Below are 20,097 nucleotides of genomic sequence, written 5' to 3' on the forward strand. Positions count from 1 at the left end.
TTCTGGAGCAAAGAATGGGCCTGACCATAGCAGGGCTTTGGGATGAGAAGGCTGAGAGGAGTACAGGGTACACAGGTTGCATCATAAGAAGAGAGAACCAGGTGCCTGGTCTTGGCTTATATAAAGGTGATGCAGGAGGGAAAATAAGAGTAGGCATTCCTGGGAAAGGGATTCCAAGTAGGGAGTTCTAGCCCTGGTTCTTGGTCCTCTTCTACTGATACCATCTCTTAATCAATCTCACAGTCCAGGGCAGTGAGGCATGGTGGACCACTACTTGCCATGGCATTCATGGCAATCTCAATCCCAACTTTGTCACTCACTAGCTGGCTGACCTTCACCAACTGACTTCATGCTTCTGAGCCTAGTTCCTTATCTGTTAAACAGGACTCAATACCACCAACATCATGGGGTTCATTTACTGAATGAACTGAGCTCATTCAGATGAATGCATTCAGAATTTGAGTGGCTGGCACATAATGGGTACTCAGGAAAGAGTAGCTATTATTAGTGTTCATTTCAGTAGATACTTTTGGAGTACTGCTGTGACCAGGGTCTTTGTTGGGTAACAGTTCTTGCCCTCCATGAGTTCCCAGTCACTCAGGGAGATTGAGAAGGGCTCTGACAGAGGAGAACACTGAAGGGTATGGAAGCCCAGAGGAAGGAATTTGGCCCTGTCTGGGGCTGGTACAGGTCAACTCAGCCTAAGAGTTGGGTCTTAAAGGTTAAGTAAGAGCCAGGGACAGAAGGGTGAAGTGTGGAAGAGCACTCCAGGCAGAAGGAATAGCATATAGCATATGGAAAAGAAACGAGATGTTATTAGGAAGGTCCAGAGGTTCTTTACCTGGGGTGCATGGGTCTCAGATGGGCTTCAGGAACCCCACGAACCTCCGGAAATTGAATGCAAAATGTTGCATGCATATACCTATGTGCATTTTTTGGTGGAAGAGATGGTCCATGGCTTTCATTAAATTGGTAAAGGGGTTTGTGTTCCCCCCAAAAAGGTTGAGAACCAATATTGTTGGTGACAAAGTGTCAGTTGAATGGATTCTAAATAGGAGAGTAATTTGGCAAAATTTGTGTTTTAGAAACATCACATTAGCAGTCAGTATGAAAAATGGGTTGTGTGCAGGGAGACCAGCTGGAAGGCCTAAACTGGGGTATTGGCAGAGAAGAAATGGATTTGAGCAGGGCTACTGTGTTGCACGACTCCAGTGAGCACCATTTGTTGAGAAGCATTTTAATTTCAAATTATAGAATCCAAATCCTTTGAGAGTTATTAATGAGATAGACTCAATAGAAGTGTCAGATGATATAAACTGTTGTGGATGTGTAAGGTGAGGGAAAGGGAAGAGGCGAGGATGAGTCAAAGTTAGCAGAGGGCCAGAGGGACGTGAGTCCATGCCAGGGTAATAGTGCAAGGGGAAAAGGGAACCTCTATTAATGCTCACCCAGCATCCAGAGTCCTTGGTCTCAGACATATTTACTAACTTTCATCCTACCCCTGGTTCTCAGAGATCCCAAATGACACTGGCAATACTCATTTCCCTGCGGATTTTGCAGAGGAATTACTTTTGCTTTGTGAGTCAGGTCAAGTTTCCTGAAGAAAGCTGTGTTTAAGCCAGTCATTCAAGGTCCGTGAGGATTCTGAGAGTTAGAGATCGGGGAGGAGGTGCTGACAGTGTCTGCAAAGGCCTGGAGGTGAGCAAGGTGAAATCAGACATTGGAGGATGCAGAGGTCAGGCTTACCTCAAGCAGCTGTCTGAAGAGTACAGGCTTTTTATTTTATTTTTTTGGTAGGCAGCTGGAGAGCCATGAACAGTTCTTGAGTAGGAAAAGAGGAAAAGTGACATGATCAAATTAGCATTTTAGCAGGGAGATGAGGGAGGAGGCTATTGCAGTAATTCAAGGGAGAGAGAAGCCAAGGTCGTGGGCATAGGGCCGAGGAGATGGATTTGAGAGGTGATCGGGAGGAAGAGAGGACTGGAGTCAGAGACTGAAGAGGTAACTGGGGAGAGAGGAGGAGGTGGAGATGACCGAGGCTGGAGTTCGCAGTAAGTTAGAATGTTCATGCCTGGCGTTGTATTCATTCATTCACCAAATATTTATTGAACACCAGGCACTGTGTGCTAGGGATTTAGCACTGAACAGAACAGATGCCTGTCCTGATGGATCTTACAGTGACTGAGACAGATAAATAAATAAACAACGAAATGTCTAAAGTGTATCTGATGTCAGTAAGTGCTATGAAGAAAAATAAAGCTGGGGTGATAAGGTAGAGAATGTTGGGGTGCCTTGTGAGAGGGAGGGCCTCTCTGATGAGAAAGTATTTGAGCAGAGGCTTGAAGGAGGTAAGAGAGTGAGCCGTGTACCTCTCAGGGACGACGTTCCAGATAGAAGGAACCTCAGGTGCAAAGGCCCCAAGGCAAGAGTGTGTTTGGTCTGTTTGAGGAGCAGCAGGGAGACCAGTGTGATGGGAAAAAGGCTGAAGAAGGAGCGAGAGGAGTAGAAGATGAGATGGTAGGGGCGACATCACAGTCTATGTTTTGGAGCTATTTAGGAGGTAGAGTCCACAATAATTGGTGACAGACTTGCTAAGGGGGCAGGAAGAATCTAGGGTGACTCCAAGGTGTGTTTTGGGCTCAGGTGACTGGATGAATGGTGGTGCCTTAAGGACAATGGTGAGATGCTAAGTCAGAGATCCCTATGAGAACTGAAGGCCCAAAGGGCCGTCCTGGTAGAGTTGTCCAGCAAGCTCTGGGCTCGACGGGTCCGGGACCTGGGAGAGGGATCCACACCTGAAGTTATGAAATGGAATGAGATCACTGAAAAAGTGTGGAGTGAAAGAGAAGAGGACCAGAGCAGAACTGGGACGGGGAAACCAACATGTAGGGAAGGAGCCCAGGAAGAAATGGGGGCGGGGTCAGAGCAGTAGGAGGAAAAGCAGTAGGGGTGGGCTCACAGAAGCAGAGGAAGGAAAGGGCCTAGCAGAGGAGGGCCTTGTTAAGAGTGTCAAATGTTGCAGCCTGTGGGGAGTAAGCTGAGGGCGGAAGAGAGTCTATTGGCTTTAACCATCAGGAGGGCCTGGGCGACCTTCCTCAGAACAGCTTCAGTGGAGTGGTGGGCGCATGAGGCAGATTGCAGTGGGTCGAAGAGCTCGTGGGAGGTACCGAAGTGAAACAGAGATGGCCAGTGTAGACGGGTTTCTTAAGAAGAAGCTTAGCTGTGAAGAGGAGAGAGGGACACAGGGGGATGTGGGGGCAGATAGAGGGTTTTTATTCCCAGATGGGAGAGACTTGAGCTTCTATAAATGTTGATAGGAAGGAGGCAACAGAAGGGGAGAGGTTGAAAACGCAGGAGGGAGAGGGGATGATTATTGTGGAGGAAGTAATGGGGATGGGCTCCAGAGTCCAGGTGAAGAGACTGGCCTTAAATGCTAGAGGGGCCCCCTCTTTCTTACAGAGGAGCAAAGTGGTGGTAGTGGTGGGGATACAAGGGTACTGGGGGGTTAGCAAAAAAAATGCTTCAGGAAAAGTTCAAAGCAACAAATGGAGAGCCCTGGCCAAGGGAATGGATGCTGGAGCTGGGAGGAAGCAGAGAATACTTCTGGCTAGGACTTCCTTAGGAAGTGGCACTTGAGCTGGGTCAGGAAATTCAGAAAGGATGGTAATAGGCAAAGACCTGTGCAGAGGGAAGAGTATTCTAAGTGGAAGAAACAGAATCAGCACACACATAGAGATGTGAAAAGGCCGGGCATGCTGATGGAATAATGAACAAGCTAGCTTGATGAAGGCTGGGCATGAGTGAGTAGGGAACATGGATACCACTATAATGGTTGTTATAATAATAGTTACCATGCACTAAGCACCAGCCTTGCTTAGTGCATATTTGAATTCCTTTAGTCCCACCGGACCCTGCAGAATAGGTATTTCCTCAGTTTGCAGGTAAGGAAAGTGAGTCCTGGAATGGTGAAGAAATGAACCCAAGGTCATCCGGCTAGTAAATGATGGGGCTGGTATTGAAACTCAGGTCCGTCTGACTCCATAGCCTGCGCTTTTGCCATCTAACAGGAAAGGCCTGGTGAGGCCATATGATGGGAGAGCCTTGAATGCCAACTTGAGGACCCTGAACTTTATCCAGGAGGCAGTGGGTGTCTGAGTAGAAGAGATGCATGCTTGAAGGTGGGCTTTAGGAAGGCTAATGTGGTTCAAGAATGGAGGGAGAAGAAATCAGGAGGTGACTGCAGTGTTAGGGGGAGAGGAAGCAGTGGCCTGGCCTGGAAAAGAGGGGAGTGAGGGGTGGGAATGGAATATTATTTGTTCCTCATGACAGCCTCGAGAGGTGTGGATCTTCTCTTTTTATAGATGAAGAATGGGACACTCAGAAAGGGAGGGCTACTTGCCCAGAACTGCTTCATGTGATTTTGCTGATTCAGGAAGTCCGTGGAACAATGTGTCAGAGGGAGCTCTGAGTCTGAGAAAGGCGTGTGCGTGCATGTGTGTGCTTGTCTGTCCATCAGATGGACAGCAGTGCCTTCCCTTCCTTTCCCTTCCCTTCCCTGTCTGCATTCCTTCCCACCTCTTCCCATTCTTCCAGTTTCCTGGATTCCATAATTCCTGCATCCCCTGAGCCAAGGGGTCTGGGAATGAAGGTAACTGTTTCCTTGCCTGTCCCCAGAAGGTCAGCCTTGTCACTCCCAAGCCACCTGGTCCCCTCCCATCCCAACTGTCTGTCCATCCACCATATGAAACTGTAGCCCAGCACCAGTGAATGCCACGTGCAGCCTGGCCCCTGGTACTGCTCAGCAGCACCCTAGGGATAGGTGCTTGTTCCTTCAGCGACTCTTCTCCCACTGCTATGGCTGCTTCTGTGTGGGCAGACGGCCACTTTGGGAATTAGATTTGGCTTACGAGTAGTTAACAATAATTACCACCATGTTCCCATTGCTGTTGTTTGCCAGACACTTGATATATGTTCTAGTTCTTGCAACAGTCCTGGGAGGTTCACATCACGAGCCCCATTTTTACAGACGAGGAAACTGAGGCTCCAAGAGTGACAGTAATGCGCTAGAGGGCATATAGCCTGGAACCACTTGTAGAGCTGGGATTTGAACCCAGGTCTGTTTGCCTCCAAAGCTGTGGGCTTCCCATACTCCATTTCCAAGTATCTCCCATTTTCCTGAGCCTGAACCTTCAGGAAATACAAATCCTCGTCCTTCAAGAACGGGGTGGGTTTCTAGAGATAGTGCCAAGTTCACCCAAAGGACCTAGTGGGATGAGTCTGAGACTTGGAGCTCTAAGAACTCTGGGTTCAAATCCTGACTCTACCACTTACCCAGCTGTGTGACCTGGAGCAAGTTATCTAACCTCTCTGAGCTTTAATTTCCTCATCTCTAAAATTTTCCTCTGCAGAGCTGTTGTAGGGGCTAAGTGAGATGATGCGTGCAAAATGAGAGCAGGTTGCTGTTATTATGTTAAAATGAGGGTCAGGCACCTGGCAGGGTTAGAAAGGGAGTTGATATACGCTGAGGGTGACCTTAAGACTGAGCCCAGGCTGGGTGTGGGGGAGGGCTGTCCCAGCACACTGAGTTGGGTGTGGCCCTGGATAATCCATCACACTGGCCTCCCGACCCTGACCCCCATTCTCGTCCCAACTTCTGGTTCCGGTCCTGGCCCTTTGCGTATCTCCCCTGCTCTGCAAACTAATGCCTCTGCCTCTCTCTGTCACCCGCCGCCTGTGGCCTCTACCCCGCCCTTCCTGGCCCCAGGGAAGAGGAGGAGGAGGAGGAGACTGAGGAAGAGGAAGAGGAAGACGCTCACCAGTTCTGCTGTCCGGCCTCCGAGTGCAGTAGTCCCTCCTCTCGGTAACTGAGAGGACAAGGGCCATTTTCTATGCAGAAGCAAAAGCCTTAACCAGCCCCTCCTTCCCCCTGCCCATGCCCACACAGATCCCCCATGGGACCCTGTCCCCTGCTTCAGGAACCAGATGGGCAAGCATCATACCCCTTTCTCCCCCCACCTCCTTCTTGGAATTCCCATCCCCACTGCTGTCTCCTCTGGACTCCAGCCCCTGAATTAAAGAGAGCTGGAGCCCTAGGTTCGACTAAAATGTGGGAGAAGCAGAACTTGGAGCTTGGAGCTTGGAACCTGGACCCTCCTGTACCCGCACTCCCACTTCCCAGGCACCCTGGAGCCTGCCACTACTGGAGAGGTCTCCAAATGACATCCCAAGGACCTACCTCTGTCCTCTGTGAGCACAAACAGAGATGCAGGGTGCCTAGGGCTCAGAGGACCAGACGGGGGCAGGACCCAGCCTGTCTAGTTCCCTGTCATTTGTTCCCTTGCTGTGGCCATTGCTGCCATCTCCTCCACTGCTTGAAGGCCTCACCCCACGCCCTCTGCCACTCCCATAGTGCTCTGTAAATATGATCAGGAGGAAAAGGCCTCTCAGAGTACGTGTTGCTGTGTACAAAGGAATTTCCATCAATAAAAGCTGATCTCTTCTCTCTGTCTGATGTATATTCCACCCACCCCTACTTCCCTCTTCCCATCCCCACCAGGGCCTTGCCCTCTTTCCTATTCAGGACTGGGAATAGGGGCCGGGAAAGAGAGTAGGGTTTGACTCGTGGTTTCGTCAACACCCAGGAGGCACTCAATAAATGCGTGAATGACTCCCAACACGGGCAGACTAACCTTGGACGTGTCGCGTGACCTCTCTGACATGTAGTTTTCCCATCTGTAGAAAGGAGAAGGGTTGGATTAGAGGGTCTCCAATGGCTCTTCCAGCTGTGACATTTTGTGAATCTGAGATGCTACAGTTTTAAGAAGCTATGATTATGTGAATTTAATAGACAATGATTCAGTGACACATTCCACTGCAATTTTATGATTTCTATTTCTACAATGCAATGATTTTGGGATTCTCCAATCCTGTGGTTTTAAGATTGCATAATTCTACCATTTGAACAAATTCTGAAGATGCAATTTTAATATTCTGCAATGTTTAGATTCTTTGATCGTTTACTTTTAAGGTTCTGATTCTACAACTTTAGGGATCTCTGAATCTGAGAGGAAGCCATTTCCCCCCTATGCAGCAACCCTAAATATTCCCTGCACTTGGCCAGAGGCTGGTTCTAAGACTCCCTGGAGGCTGTCAACTGGAGGGTGGAAGATGTCCTTTACGGGTTTGTAGGACTCACACTTTCCATGATGTGTCTGTGTTAGGAGCACAACCGGGAGACCCCAAAGTGGGCTCATACCCCCGACTTTTCCTCTCTGAGCCTTTGGTATTAGACAAATCTGAGTTTACCTTCTGGTTCTGCCACTTACATCTGTATAACCTTGAGCAAGTTTTTTCTTCTCCTTGAGCTTTGTTTTCCTCCTGAGTACAGTGAGAATGTATCTACCTCTCTGGGTTGTCATGAAGATTAACAAGAAAGAACACAACGAGTCCAGCATAGGGGCTTGTGCACTTTTGGGCAAGTGTGCTGTGATTGGTGGTTCTTATTTTGATTAAGGCCCAAGTGAGAGTTTTCTCCTGTCTTTTCTTTCCTCCCTCCCTTCAGCATCCCTATCACATTGAACCTCTAGGTTTCCTAGAACCTCACCTCCTTCCCTCACTTATTGCCTTACTTGCTCAACTCATCTACTCATTCACCCATTCAAAGTCTCATTTATTTCTCCCCTCCCTCCCTGCCTGTCTCTCTTATTTACTCTTCCTCATTCTACCCAACAAAGCATTGTTTGAGCCCTTACTGGGTACAAGACCTGACGCTAAATACTGTGAGAGATCCAAAGTAAGACAGAGGCCAGGTGTGGTGGCTCACACCTGTAATCCCAGCCCTTTGGGAGGCTGAGACAGGCGGATGGCTTGAGGCCAGGAGTTTCAGACCAGCCTGGGCAACATAGTGAGACCTCATCTCTACAAAAAGATTTTTTTTTTGAAAGCATGACAGTGGCTATGTCCTCTGTGAGTTCTCCATCTCCCGGGGGAGATGGGAGATGAGAAATCCTTTGGGAAAGTAGGAAGGATGCAAAGGGTTAAAATGACTGGACAGGAATGGCTTCAGTAACGAGCACATTTTGTCCCTGGCCCAGAAAGGAAGGAGATGTCAAGGTGGGTGGGGAGATGTGGTGTCCAGGAGGGCTTGCTGGAGGAAGCGGTGCAAGAGTTGAGCCTTGAAGGCTGGTAAGGGTTTGAAGAGGTGGCAAGGGGTGAGAAGGCATTACAGGAGACAGGGACCACATAGACAAAAACCTAGGGGAGAACTCCAGGGTCATGCAGAGGAATGGTGGGTACATTACTCTGTTCATTCCGCTCTCCAGGGTGTGTGAATGTAAGAGACCTGGGACTGGGGACGAGGAGACCATTCCACCCTTCCACTGAATGGAGAGAGAAGCAAGTGTGGGGGTGAGGATGGGAGTTCAACTACATGGAGGGAGGAGGCAAGTCAGGGTCAGATGGCCCTCCCGACCTGTGGGCAACTGAATTGACTGAATCGGGCAGAGGCCTTGTGCTGTGGGAAGGGGGCAGGGTTTTGATCAGCCGTGACACAAATATGTGTGCACGCATGGTCTCCATGTGCCCGGGCATCCTCACACATGTCTTTGCACGAGGCTCTGCAGGTCTCACGGTCGCGAGACTGTGCACACTGCTGCAGGGCTGAGGAAATGTGATGATGTGAGACTGGGTGTGAGGAATTCTGAGTGTGAGGTTGATTGTGTGAAGTGGTGGCTTTATGTACCTGGCAGCCTTGATGTGTGTGTCTGGTGGATGTAATCACAAGGCTGGGTGTGGGTGGCTTTTAAGCATGTGAGGCTGTGGCCTTTAGGGTGACAGTTGTCAGGCAGGATGGTCACACACACACAGACACACGTGATTTCTACCTGTGGTCTTCGAGGACCCAGGGTGGCTGCTGAGTAACTGCTGTGTGCTTAGCTCTGGCATGAGCGCCATAGGTTCGAAAAGGTGAATCACACCGGGTCGCTGCCCTTGGGAAACAGGACAGGGGTTTGGGGTAGGAGACGGACACTTTAAGAGAGAACCACAAGTTAGCCAGGGAGAAAGACTGACTGTGATATATGGGTATGCACAAGACACAGGGGAGGGAGTCACTGACCCTGTCATGTTCTGCGAGGGGCAGGAGTGAGTCAGCATTGACTTCCCAGAAGGACCAACCTGCTCAGGGTACTGCAAGATGAAGATGAGCTCACCCAGACCAAACAAGTCCAGGGGTGAAGGGGAGACAGAGGACATTCTGGGCAGAAGAAACAAAGGAAGAGTATGATCATGGGCTTGGTGATGTGGATCAGCTTGCTGTAGTATAGGAATTGCAAGTAGCCTGCTGTTGCCTATGACATTGAGGAACTTACAGGGCAGGGTGGGAGGTGAGAAGTGGGGAGACAGGCCCGATTCAGAGGGGCTTCTGAAGCTAAGAGTGGGATGCTGGCCAGAAGTGAGGGGGATTCTTGTCTTGTGCAACCCTGGGCAAGTCACTTTGACTCTCTGGACCTCCATTTGGGTCTGTGGGATTGGATGGTTCATAAAGCCTAGTCCGTCCAGTCCATCCCAGCTCTGTGCATCTTCTGCCACCCTTGGCCAGCCACATCCATGAGTCATTGCTCTTGAAGTCAGGAGCTTCTTCCATCTAAACTCAGTCCTTCCTGCTTCCTCCTGGGTTGCTTCCTCATTCACCCACTCCACAAATATTTACCCAGCATCCAATCCCTTGTGTGCCACTGTGGGAAGGCACGGGGAGATGAAGAATACAAGGACTGCACCTTGGAGGGACTGCTCAGTAGTGCCTGCAACAGAGGGTGGGGTGCTGCTAAGAGCACGAGCTTTGTGTTCAGATACATTTTTGTTTGAATCTTGGCTCTACCAGTGCCAAGCTTCAAGGTTTCGGGCAGGTTTCATCATCTGTGCTGTCCTCCTCAGAGAGAACAACCCAGACCTTGCAAAGTTGCTCAGCCTAGCAAAATGACAACTCAGTAAATGACAACTATTATTTTTAGGGCTGCACAGCAGCAAAGCTGGGATTCAAACCCGGGTCTGTGCGCTCCCAAAGCCTGTGTATGCCCACTGCATACCCAGTCAGCTCAGCTCCTTCAAAGGCTTCTTTCTCCCCTGTCAGTTCCTGTGCGAAGCGAGGCTGGACTCGGGCTTAGAATCCCTGTGACACTGGGATTGGGCAGCAGAACTAGCTTGCCGAAGAAATATTGGAGGGAGAGGTGGCTGCAGTCCCCCTGCCTCCTCTCTCCCCTGCCACTGGGTCCAGTCTTCTGGCCCAGTCTGCTCCTTCCAGAACCCAAAGCCCCTGGCCCCATCCAGGTGCAATGACCTCCTCGTCTTGTCTTCTTGTCTCTACTTCCGGTCCATCCCGTTCCCCCCACTGCCACCTAAGTTGTCATGGGGATAGTCCTCACCATCCCTAGCTTCCTCTTGCCCTCATCTTATGATATCCATGGCAACAGCCCCCATTCGTTTCCATGGCAACTGCATCCTGATCCCATCCCCTGCTGGCTGCCTGGTTCCGGGCAGTGCCAATAAAGGGAAGGAGGGAGAGAAGACCTCCCATTAGGAGCAGCATTCGAGGAGGGTTAGTGCCCCTGCCATGGGCAGGCCAACCCCAGATCCCTGTGGAACATCCTACACTGCTTCTCCCCATCTTAGTGCTTTGGCACACAATGTTCCCTCACTCTTCATCTCTACCAACTCCTTCCAGGCAAGACCCAGTCCACAAGCTTCCTCCCCAAGGAAGCCTTCCAGGCAGCAGAGGAACTAGCACAAGCTTTGGGGTTTGAATCCCTGTCCTGCCACTTGCTAGCTCTGAGACCTTTGGCAGTCATTTCCCCTCTTGGAGTTTTTTTCTTCATCTGCAAAATAGGAATCCTAATTCTTCCCTCACGTTTGCCATGCAGATTAAATAATGTGTGGAAAATGCCTGACACAGGGAAGGTGCGCAGTAAGTGTGAGTTTATTTTTATTCTGCTCAACCACCCCCAAACAGAAGGGATCTCTCTCCTGCACTCCCCCAGCACTTCCTCTGTTCCCCAGCCCTGATAACTTTCTGCTTTGTACTGTGGTTATTTGTGTAACATAGCTTATTTCCCCCTCTGCAGAGGATGCTCTCCAATTTCCCCCACAGAATAGCCCAGCAGACAGTGCACATGGGCATGTGTGTGTGTGTGTGATCATGTCTGTATATGTGCATGTCTGCATGTGTTTGTGTCTATTTTCATGTGTCTGTGGATGTGTTTTTGTTTCTAGGTTTGTCTGCCTTTGGATGTGTCTGTGTTATTGTACCTCTGCGTGCATGTGTGTGAGTGTGTGTGTGTGTGTGCACATGCAGATGTTTTGCTCCTGGCTGGGAAGAGTCCGGGGGGGGCGGGCGGCTCCCAGACCCTTTCTGAAGTCCAGGAATCCAAAGAAGGAATTGGTTTTGCTTGACCCTGCACAGATGAGAAACTGAGGTGCAGAGAGGAAAAGTGACATGCCTGGGCTTACACAGCTGGTCAGTGGCAGTCAGGACCTGAGCCTCGGCCTGCCCAGCATCTTACTCTACAACAGGCTCTCTCTCTGTCTCTGTGTGCGCATGTGTGTGTATGTGTGCGGGAGAAAAAGAAGAAGAGAGATTTTCCATGTGATCAGCATGTTCCCAAGTGTTGTTCTGGGGGCTCTGACTTGAGGGATTCCACATCCCCAGTGCTGTTTCTTCAGCAGTATGTGTGATATCAGAAGCAACACCCTCAAGCACCCTCCTTTTTTTTGCCAGGCTCCCTTGTGGGAGGCTGTGCTGACAGCCCGACCTCCCTGCCACTATTCCCTTTGCAACCAAAACAGGGGGTGAGCTCTCAAGGGAGGAATTGCCAAAGAGTGCAGAGCCAGGGGCAGCACAGAGCTGGGAGTGAGGAGAGGCAGCAAGATGTCATGAAAAGCCTGGGCCCTGGGTTTGAATCCTAGCTTTTTTACTTAATAACTATGTGACCTTGAGCAAGTTTATATCACCTCTCTGAGCCTCAGTGTCTTCATCTATAAAATGAGGCTAATGGTGCTTGCCTTGATAAGTTTCAAGAATTCAATGAGCTAAGTAGTGCCTTTGTCCTAGGAATTAGAGGTGACAACAGGGCCCTACAGCAGCCCGAGAGGAGCTGGTGTAAGGCAGCCTGTGTGGAGCAGGCAGGCAGGCATGGAAAGGCACACCTGAGCTGAGTGTTGAAGGCTGAGCAGGAGGTAGCCAGGTTGGGGCAATGGGGCAGAGAATATATGAGGTGGGGGCACAAGTCAGGAGAGCCATCCATGGCCACATTGAGGAAGTTGAAGGTTATCCCATGGCTGCTGATTCCTGGAACACCCAAGTTAGATCATGTCCCTCCTCTGCTCACCTCAATCAGAGCAAACACCAAAGTCTTTATTGTAGGCTCATGCCCTTTCCGATTTGGCCCCCATGACCTCTCTGATCTTATCTCCTATCTCCTCTCATTCACTCTGTTCTACCTCCGGGCCTTTGCACTGGCTGTACCCTCTCTCTGGACTGCTACTGCCTTTGCCCTGCAACTTACTCTCACTTCCATCAGCACTCTGCTTATATGCCATTGCTCCAGAAAGGCCTTCCCTGAGCACCACATCTCAAATAGCACCTTTTTGCAATCTGCTTTATTTTCCTTCCTAGCACTTCACCACTACCTGAAATGGCAGGATATATTTACTTGTTTCTTTCTTCTCTAAGCCTCCAACCTTGTGCCCCCTATTATGAGACCATTCTCTGGGTCCCAGCCACACCCATTCCCTCGCTAGAACATCACCTCCCTGAGAATGTTCTTGTGCATTTTGCTCACTAGTATATTTCCAGCACCCAGCACTGTGCCTGGCATACAGAAGGTGCTCAGTTGTTGTTTGTTGAGTGAGTTATCTGGCACTGTGGAAGGGTTTTAGTGAGAGAATTTAGGTTAGTATGGTTTGTTTTTGTTTTTGTTTTTGTTTTTGAGACAGGGTTTCACTCTGTTGCCCAGGCTGGAGTGAAGTGGCACCATCACGGCTTACTGCAGCCTTGACCTCCTGGGCTCAAGCGATTTTTCTGCCTCAGCCTCCCTAGTAGCTAGGACCAAAGGCACGTGCCACCACGTCTGGCTAATTTTTTATTTTTATTTTATTTTTTTGAGATGGAGTGTCGCTCTGTCACTCAGGCTGGAGTGCAGTGGCACAATCTTGGCTCACTGCAACCTCCACCTCCCGGGTTCAAGCAATTCTTGTGCCTCAGCCTCCCGAGTAGCTGGGACTACAGGGGCCCGCCACCATACCCGAATAATTTTTTCGTATTTTTGGTAGAGATGAGGTTTTGCCATGTTGCCCAGGCTGGTCTTCAACTCCTGGCCTTAAGTGATCCTTCCATGTCAGCCTCTGGAGTAGCTGGGATTACAAGTGTGAGCCACTGTGCCCAACTAGATTTGTACTTTTTTTGTTTTTTGGAGACGGTCTCACTCTATCTCCCAGGCTGGAGTGCAGTGGTGCGATGTCAGCTCACTGTAACCTCCGTCTCCTGGGTTCAAGTGATTCTCCTGCCTCAGCCTCCCAAGTAGCTAGGATTACAGGCCCACCATGCTCAGTTAATTTTTGTAGTTTTAGTAGAGATGTGGTTTCATCATGTTGGCCAGGCTGGTCTTGAACTCCTGACCTCAGGTGATCCACGTACCTTGGCCTCCCAAAGTGCTGGGATTACAGGCATGAGCTATGGTGCCTGGCCTAGATTTGTACTTTTGGTTGTTGTTGGGTTTTTTTTGTTTGTTTTTTGTTTGTTTGTTTTTTTAAGACAGAGTCTCGCTCTGTCTCCCAGGCTGGAGTGCAGTGGCGCGATCTTGGTTCACTGCAACCTCTGCCTCCTGGATTCAAGCGATTCTCCTGCCTCAGCAGGAGGTTACAGGCGCCCACCACCACGCCCGGCTAATTTTTGTATTTTCAGTAGAGACGGGTTTTCGCCATGTTGCCCAGGTTGGTTTTGAACTCCTGGCCTCATGCTCGCCTCAGCCTCCCAAAGTGCTGGGATTATAGGAGTGAGCCACCACGCCTGGCCCAGATTTGTACTTTTGAAAGCTCTCACTGGCCACAGGGTAAAGACTGGGTTGGAAGAGGAGATTGGAGGCTATGGTAAAAGTTCAGGAGAAAGTATTTCTTAGAGCAGCCTCCTGAGCACATTCATTGACTCCCTCTGGACGGCAGTTTTTATTGAGCACCTACTGTGTTCCAGGCTGTGTGCTCTGTGTTAGCTGGGAGATTATCAAACTCTCTTCCTGAGCTGGGATTCTGGGAGTCATGAACACAAATAGCTGTCACGCTTTGCCAAAGCTAACCTGTGCCATAAAAAGCAGGACAGACATGTGCTGTGTGTGGGAGCTCTGAACAGGATCAGCAATAATTTCTGGCTGGAGGCGGGATTCAGGAGGGCTTCTTAGTGGTGGCATATGACCTGAATCTTGACGGAACTAGGATGTGGGGGAATTTCTCAGATTGCAGATGGCGGAGACGATGGGGATTGCATTTCAAGTGGTAGGTACTGTATGAGCAGTTTTGGAGATAGAAAGCAGTGGAGCATTTGGGAAAAGCAGGATCTGGGCCAGGCTGGAATGACAGGTGGATGGAGTAGGGGGCTGGCAGCCAACCCTGAAGTATGGCTTAATGTTTAAGAGTGTGGGCTCTGGAGTCAGACTGCCTGGATTTGAATCCGGGCTCTATCATTAGTGGCTGTGTGACCGTAGATATGTTACTTAACCTCTCTGGGCCTCAGTTTCTTTAAGTGTAAAATGAAGATAAATTACAGTACCTATATCATATGGTTGTCTTGAAGAGTAAGCAGGTTATTCAGTGTGAAGTGGTAACAATGGTACCTAAATGTACTAAATGATCTATAAATATTAGCTGTTGTATCTTGGAGAAGCCTCAAATGCCAGAATAAGGGACTTGGGCTATCTCTTCTGAGCAGTGGAAGTTATAGATGATGGTTCATGCATACAGGAGACAGTTGATCAAAACTGGGCTTGAGCCGTGTGCTGGGAGGGGAGGTTTGAGAGATTAGTGGGCATGATCCTGCAGTTCTGGCAGGGAGGAGAGGAACATCTTGGATGCCGGGGGTGGGCTGAGCTGGGGCTGAACCCTAGAGCGGCGGTGATGTCAGGGCCACCGTCCCAGGCCCCGGAGGGAAGAGAATTTGGGGTGGAGGGTGAGCAATGGGTGGGAGCTCCCCCCAGGGCGGAGCCGAGCTCCACAGTGCTGCAGCCCGAGACCGGGCCTCGTGGGCGCAGCCTTCACGCCACATCCAGCCCCCAGTGCAAAGCGCTCTGCTGCAAGGCTGGCAGGCCTGTTGCAGCTCAAGCTCCTGCACTGGTAGGGTCCCCCCCAGTACCCACCCCAGCCCATTTCTGCCCTTTGCCTTCCCCTCTGCCAAATAGGGGCTGGGGAGTACCCCTTTGCCTGTTTATCAGCCAAGAGCCTCCAACCTTGTGCCCCCCATAATGAGACCATTCTCTGGGTCCCAGCCACACCTATTCCCCCCACAGCCTCCTCCATGCCTCACCTTCGTGTTCCTTCCCGCCCGACTCCTTCCCTGTCTTCCCCACCTCTGTAGCTCTTCACCATGCAGGCTCGGCTCAAGGCGCCTGGGCTCTGTCGCCACCTGGGTTCCCTGGCAGCCTGGTTGCCATGGCACCATGGGAGCAGTTCTGGTGGAACAACAGCTCTGGGAAACCAGGGCGGGCAATCCCGGGGCCCAGCTCCTGCCACGCGTGGAGACCCCCCTGCCCCCTTTCCCCAGCTGAGCAGAGGAGGCCATGAGGAGAAAAAGGAAGCTGCCCCGCAGGGCTGCTCTTTACCTGTGAGGATGCTGCATGGGAGGCGCCTCCCACTGTCGCTGCTCGCCCTGCCCTGCTGCTGGCCCTGCCCTCGCAGCCAGGGAACCCTGGGAACTGGCTTGGCCTGGCCTGGAGTTCAGGCACCAGGGGGCAGGGGCCAGGCTGCAGGGGGCAGGGCTGGGTAGGTGAGGGGAGAGTCTGGGTGGGCAGGGTGCAGGGGTGGGCCCCACACAGCTGGGACAGGGCTGGGAGGGGGTGGCGCTTCGAAGAAGCTAATCTGGGGTGGTGCTGGGACTCGGACTGGGAGGGAAATCACAGCGCACTGTGTTGGGGACAAGGCCAGGAGGGGATGGAGCTGTAAGGGGAAGAGGTCTGTGGGGAGGGGTGGAGCTGTGAGGGGACAGAAAAAAGGGCATGAAGAGACAAGACTGGGAGGGGAGTGGTCTCGGGGAGAAGGCTGTGAGGGGTGAGGAGGACGGGACCAAACAGATCCTTGAGGGAAAGGAGTCTAAGAGGATCTTGCTGTGAAGGCAAGGGGGCTGGAAGGGAAGGGACTTGGGTGGGAGTGGGGAGACAGTCCAAGAGCTAGGACTCACCCTGGCCTGTAAGTGTTGGGTCCCTATATCTGTGAGGAAGCTGGGGTGGATGGGATGGGGGGGCAGGGATCTGGCTCACCCACTCTCAGTCTGGCCCAGTAGGCCCCTCTCCTGTCCCAACATCCTGGCTCATCTTATCTCATCCCCACAGTGTGGAGGGTGATGCCCCAGGCAGTGACCTGAGCACAGCGGTTGATAGTCCTGGGAGCCAACCCCCCTACCGGCTGAGCCAGCTGCCCCCATCCAGCAGCCACATGGGGGGCCCCCCTGCTGGAGTGGGCCTTCCCTGGGCTCAACGGGCACGCCTCCAGCCAGCCAGTGTCGCCCTGAGGAAGCAGGAGGAGGAGGAGATAAAGCGCTCCAAGGCCCTATCGGACAGCTATGAACTCTCCACAGACCTGCAGGACAAGAAGGTGCAGAAGAGGCAGTCTGGTTGGGAATGGGAGTCGGGATGCAAGAGAGCGCCAGGGGAGGGTTTGGGATGTGGCTCTTAGGGGTGGAATCAGGGAGGGAAAATGAGGCTGGAGTTGGAGAAGACTGGCCCAGGACCCTTCACCCCACTGGGGATGCACTCATTCACCACCCATCCACTGAGGCTTGTATTCACTCAAGAAACATTTACTGAGCTCCCTGCCCAGGTCTTGGAGATGTAAAGATGAATGAGTCCTGGATCTGGTCCCCAAAAAACTCAGTCTAACGGGAAGCACACATATCAGTTGACCTTTTCAGAAGAGTGCCATACAATAGATTATTTAGCTAAAAAAAAGGTGGAGGGAAAACAAAATACTACATATAGGAAAAAACTGGAAGGACATATACGAAAACATATACCCTAAACCAAAGGACATATTCTAGTTAGGTGTTTGGAATGGAGGTAATTCCCTCCTTCCTTCCTTCCTTCCTTCCTTCCTTCCTTCCTTCCTTCCTTCCTTCCTTCCTTCCTTCCTCCCTCCCTCCCTCCCTCCTTCCCTTTCCTCCTCCCTCCTCCCCTTCCTTCCTTCTCTTCCTTTCTCTCTCCCTCTCTCTTTCTCCTTTCTCATTCTCTCTCTTCCTCCTTTCTTTCCTTCTTGCTCTCCATGTATTTTTACCTTGCTTTCTTTTTATCGGCTTCTCTGTTTGTTTCCTGTTTTCAAATGATCAATATGTTCTTCTTGCAAATAAGAAAACAAAACATAATCCAATCCCATTTGACCAGTGTTATCTGAAATTCAAGTGAGGAGACAACACTGAGCACCTAGCCTGGCGCTTTTGGTGGCTGTAAGCAGTCAGCGGTGACTCCAGTGGGGGTGGTGTGGTTTAGTGCCTAGGGAGATGAGGCTGCCATGACTTTCTGACCTTGTTCCCCTCGACCCTTCTCTGCCAGGTGGAAATGCTGGAGAGGAAGTATGGGGGCTCCTTCCTGAGCCGCAGAGCTGCCAGGACCATCCAGACAGCCTTCCGCCAGTACCGCATGAACAAGAACTTTGAGCGGCTACGCAGCTCAGCCTCAGAGAGCCGCATGTCCCGCCGCATCATCCTTTCCAACATGCGGATGCAGTTCTCCTTTGAGGAGTATGAGAAGGCACAGAACCCCGCGTACTTCGAGGGCAAGCCTGCCTCGCTGGACGAGGGTGCCATGGCTGGTGCCCGGAGCCACCGGCTTGAACGGGGGCTCCCATATGGGGGCTCCTGTGGTGGGGGCATCGATGGTGGTGGAAGCTCCGTCACCACATCTGGAGAGTTTTCTAATGACATCACAGAACTAGAGGACTCCTTCTCCAAACAGGTCAGGATCCCTGAAAAGAGCCTTTCTTCTCCATCCCCATGCTCTGGCTACTCCTGCTACTTTTTACCTAGATTGCAAACTGAAAGAAGTTGCGTGACAGGCGTTTAATAACAGCAAATAGCTACCATTTGAGTTGGGACTGTGAGAATAATGAGAAAGAACTGGCAAGATAGCAATTACTTTTTTTTTTTTTTTTTTTTTTTTTTTGAGACAGAGTTTCGCTCTTGACACCCAGACTGGAGTGCAATGGCACGATCCTGGCTCACCGTAACCTCCGCCTCCTGGGTTCAAGTGATTCTCCTGCCTCACTCTCTGGAGTAGCTGGGATTGCAGGCATGTGCCACCATGCCCAGCTAATTTTGTATTTTAGTAGAGACAGGGTTTCACCATGTTGGCCAGGCTGGTCTCAAACTCGTGACCTCAGGTGATCCACCTGCCTCGACCTCCCAAAGTGCTGAGATTACGGGCGTGAGTCACTGCGCCTGGCCAGAAATTACATTGTTAAAACAAGCAAGTTACAAATATGGGTGTTCCATGCTGTTCCCTTCTTGTGGGAAAAAATATATATGGGTGTATAGAACAAATAAGAAAAAAGTTCTCACTACTTGGAACTTGATCTACTATAAAATAAAGCTTAACTCACAGGTAATGAGCTCCTACTGTGTGCCAGTGCTGTGTATGCCTCACACCAGACCTGTGAGACAGGGATTATTATTCCCATTTAATAGAGGAGGAGACTGAGGCTAAGGACCTGGAATTGGTCCTTATCCTCAAGGATCCCAGTGCAGTAGGAAATGGCAGACATGTGTGCATTACTGTCTCCTGAAGTAGAGTGTGCTCTGAGTCATGAGAAAGGCTATAGTACAATGTATGGTACCTTGGGAACCCAGAGGAAGGGGAGGAAACTTTCTTCTGGGAGAACCACAGAAAACCCACTTGAGAAAACAGCACTGGAGATGGGCCTTGCCAGACAGAAAAGATTTAGCAAGTTAGAAATACTTGGAAGGGTGTTGCTTACATAGGCGTTGCATCAGCAAAAGCGTGGAGGGGTGGGATTGTAACGCAGTAAAGGTAGTGGGAGATCGTTCTAGGGTTGGGGTGTGTCAACATACTTGCCCAGGTGTGAATCCCAGTTCTGCCATTTCCCAACTGTGTGGCCTTGGCAAACTGTTTAACCACACGGAAACATGATCAATAAAATGGAGAGAAAATAAAATGGAGAGAAAACCCTTTTAGAGCTATTTGGAAGACTCAGTGCAACTATACAGGTAATATATATGAAAACGCCTAGTACATAGTAGCTGCTAAGTACATGTTAGTTTTCTTCCTAAAACCAAGAAGGTACTTGGTAGAGATTGTTGAATGAATGGATGAAGCTTTATAAGAGAAAAAGTCACGGCCGGGCGCGGTGGCTCAAGCCTGTAATCCCAGCACTTTGGGAGGCCGAGACGGGCGGATCACGAGGTTAGGAGATCGAGATCATCCTGGCTAACAGTGAAACCCCGTCTCTACTAAAAAATACAAAAAACTAGCCGGGCGAGGTGGCGGGCGCCTGTAGTCCCAGCTACTCGGGAGGCTGAGGCAGGAGAATGGCGTAAACCCGGGAGGCGGAGCTTGCAGTGAGCTGAGATCTGGCCACTGCACTTCAGCCTGGGGGACAGAGCGAGACTCCGTCTCAGAAAAAAAATAAAAATAAAAATAAAAAGAGAAAAAGTCACTCTGCTCTAACCTCTATGATCTGGCCTTGCCATCAGCCTGGGCATGCCTCCTTGGACCTGGTGAAGAGGTGGAGGGAAGGACAGGAATATTGAAAGGAAGATCTATATCATTTATCTGTTCATTCATACCACAACGATTTAATTGAACATCTCTTCTGTGTCAAGCAATGTGTTGAGCTGAG

General features: G+C 50.6%; 1 protein-coding gene across 1 annotated transcript in view; it reads left to right on the top strand.

Moving 5' to 3' along the window:
- Positions 1 to 20,097, top strand: part of IQSEC2 (IQ motif and Sec7 domain ArfGEF 2) — a 94,072-nt gene that overhangs the window by 49,820 nt on the left and 24,155 nt on the right. Inside the window, 2 exon segments of the mRNA XM_007991769.3 lie at positions 16,584 to 16,845; positions 17,796 to 18,197. Coding sequence (XP_007989960.2) covers positions 16,584 to 16,845; positions 17,796 to 18,197 — 664 coding nt within the window.

Source organism: Chlorocebus sabaeus, chromosome X (assembly GCF_047675955.1).
Source record: "Chlorocebus sabaeus isolate Y175 chromosome X, mChlSab1.0.hap1, whole genome shotgun sequence".
NCBI lineage: Eukaryota > Metazoa > Chordata > Mammalia > Primates > Cercopithecidae > Chlorocebus > Chlorocebus sabaeus.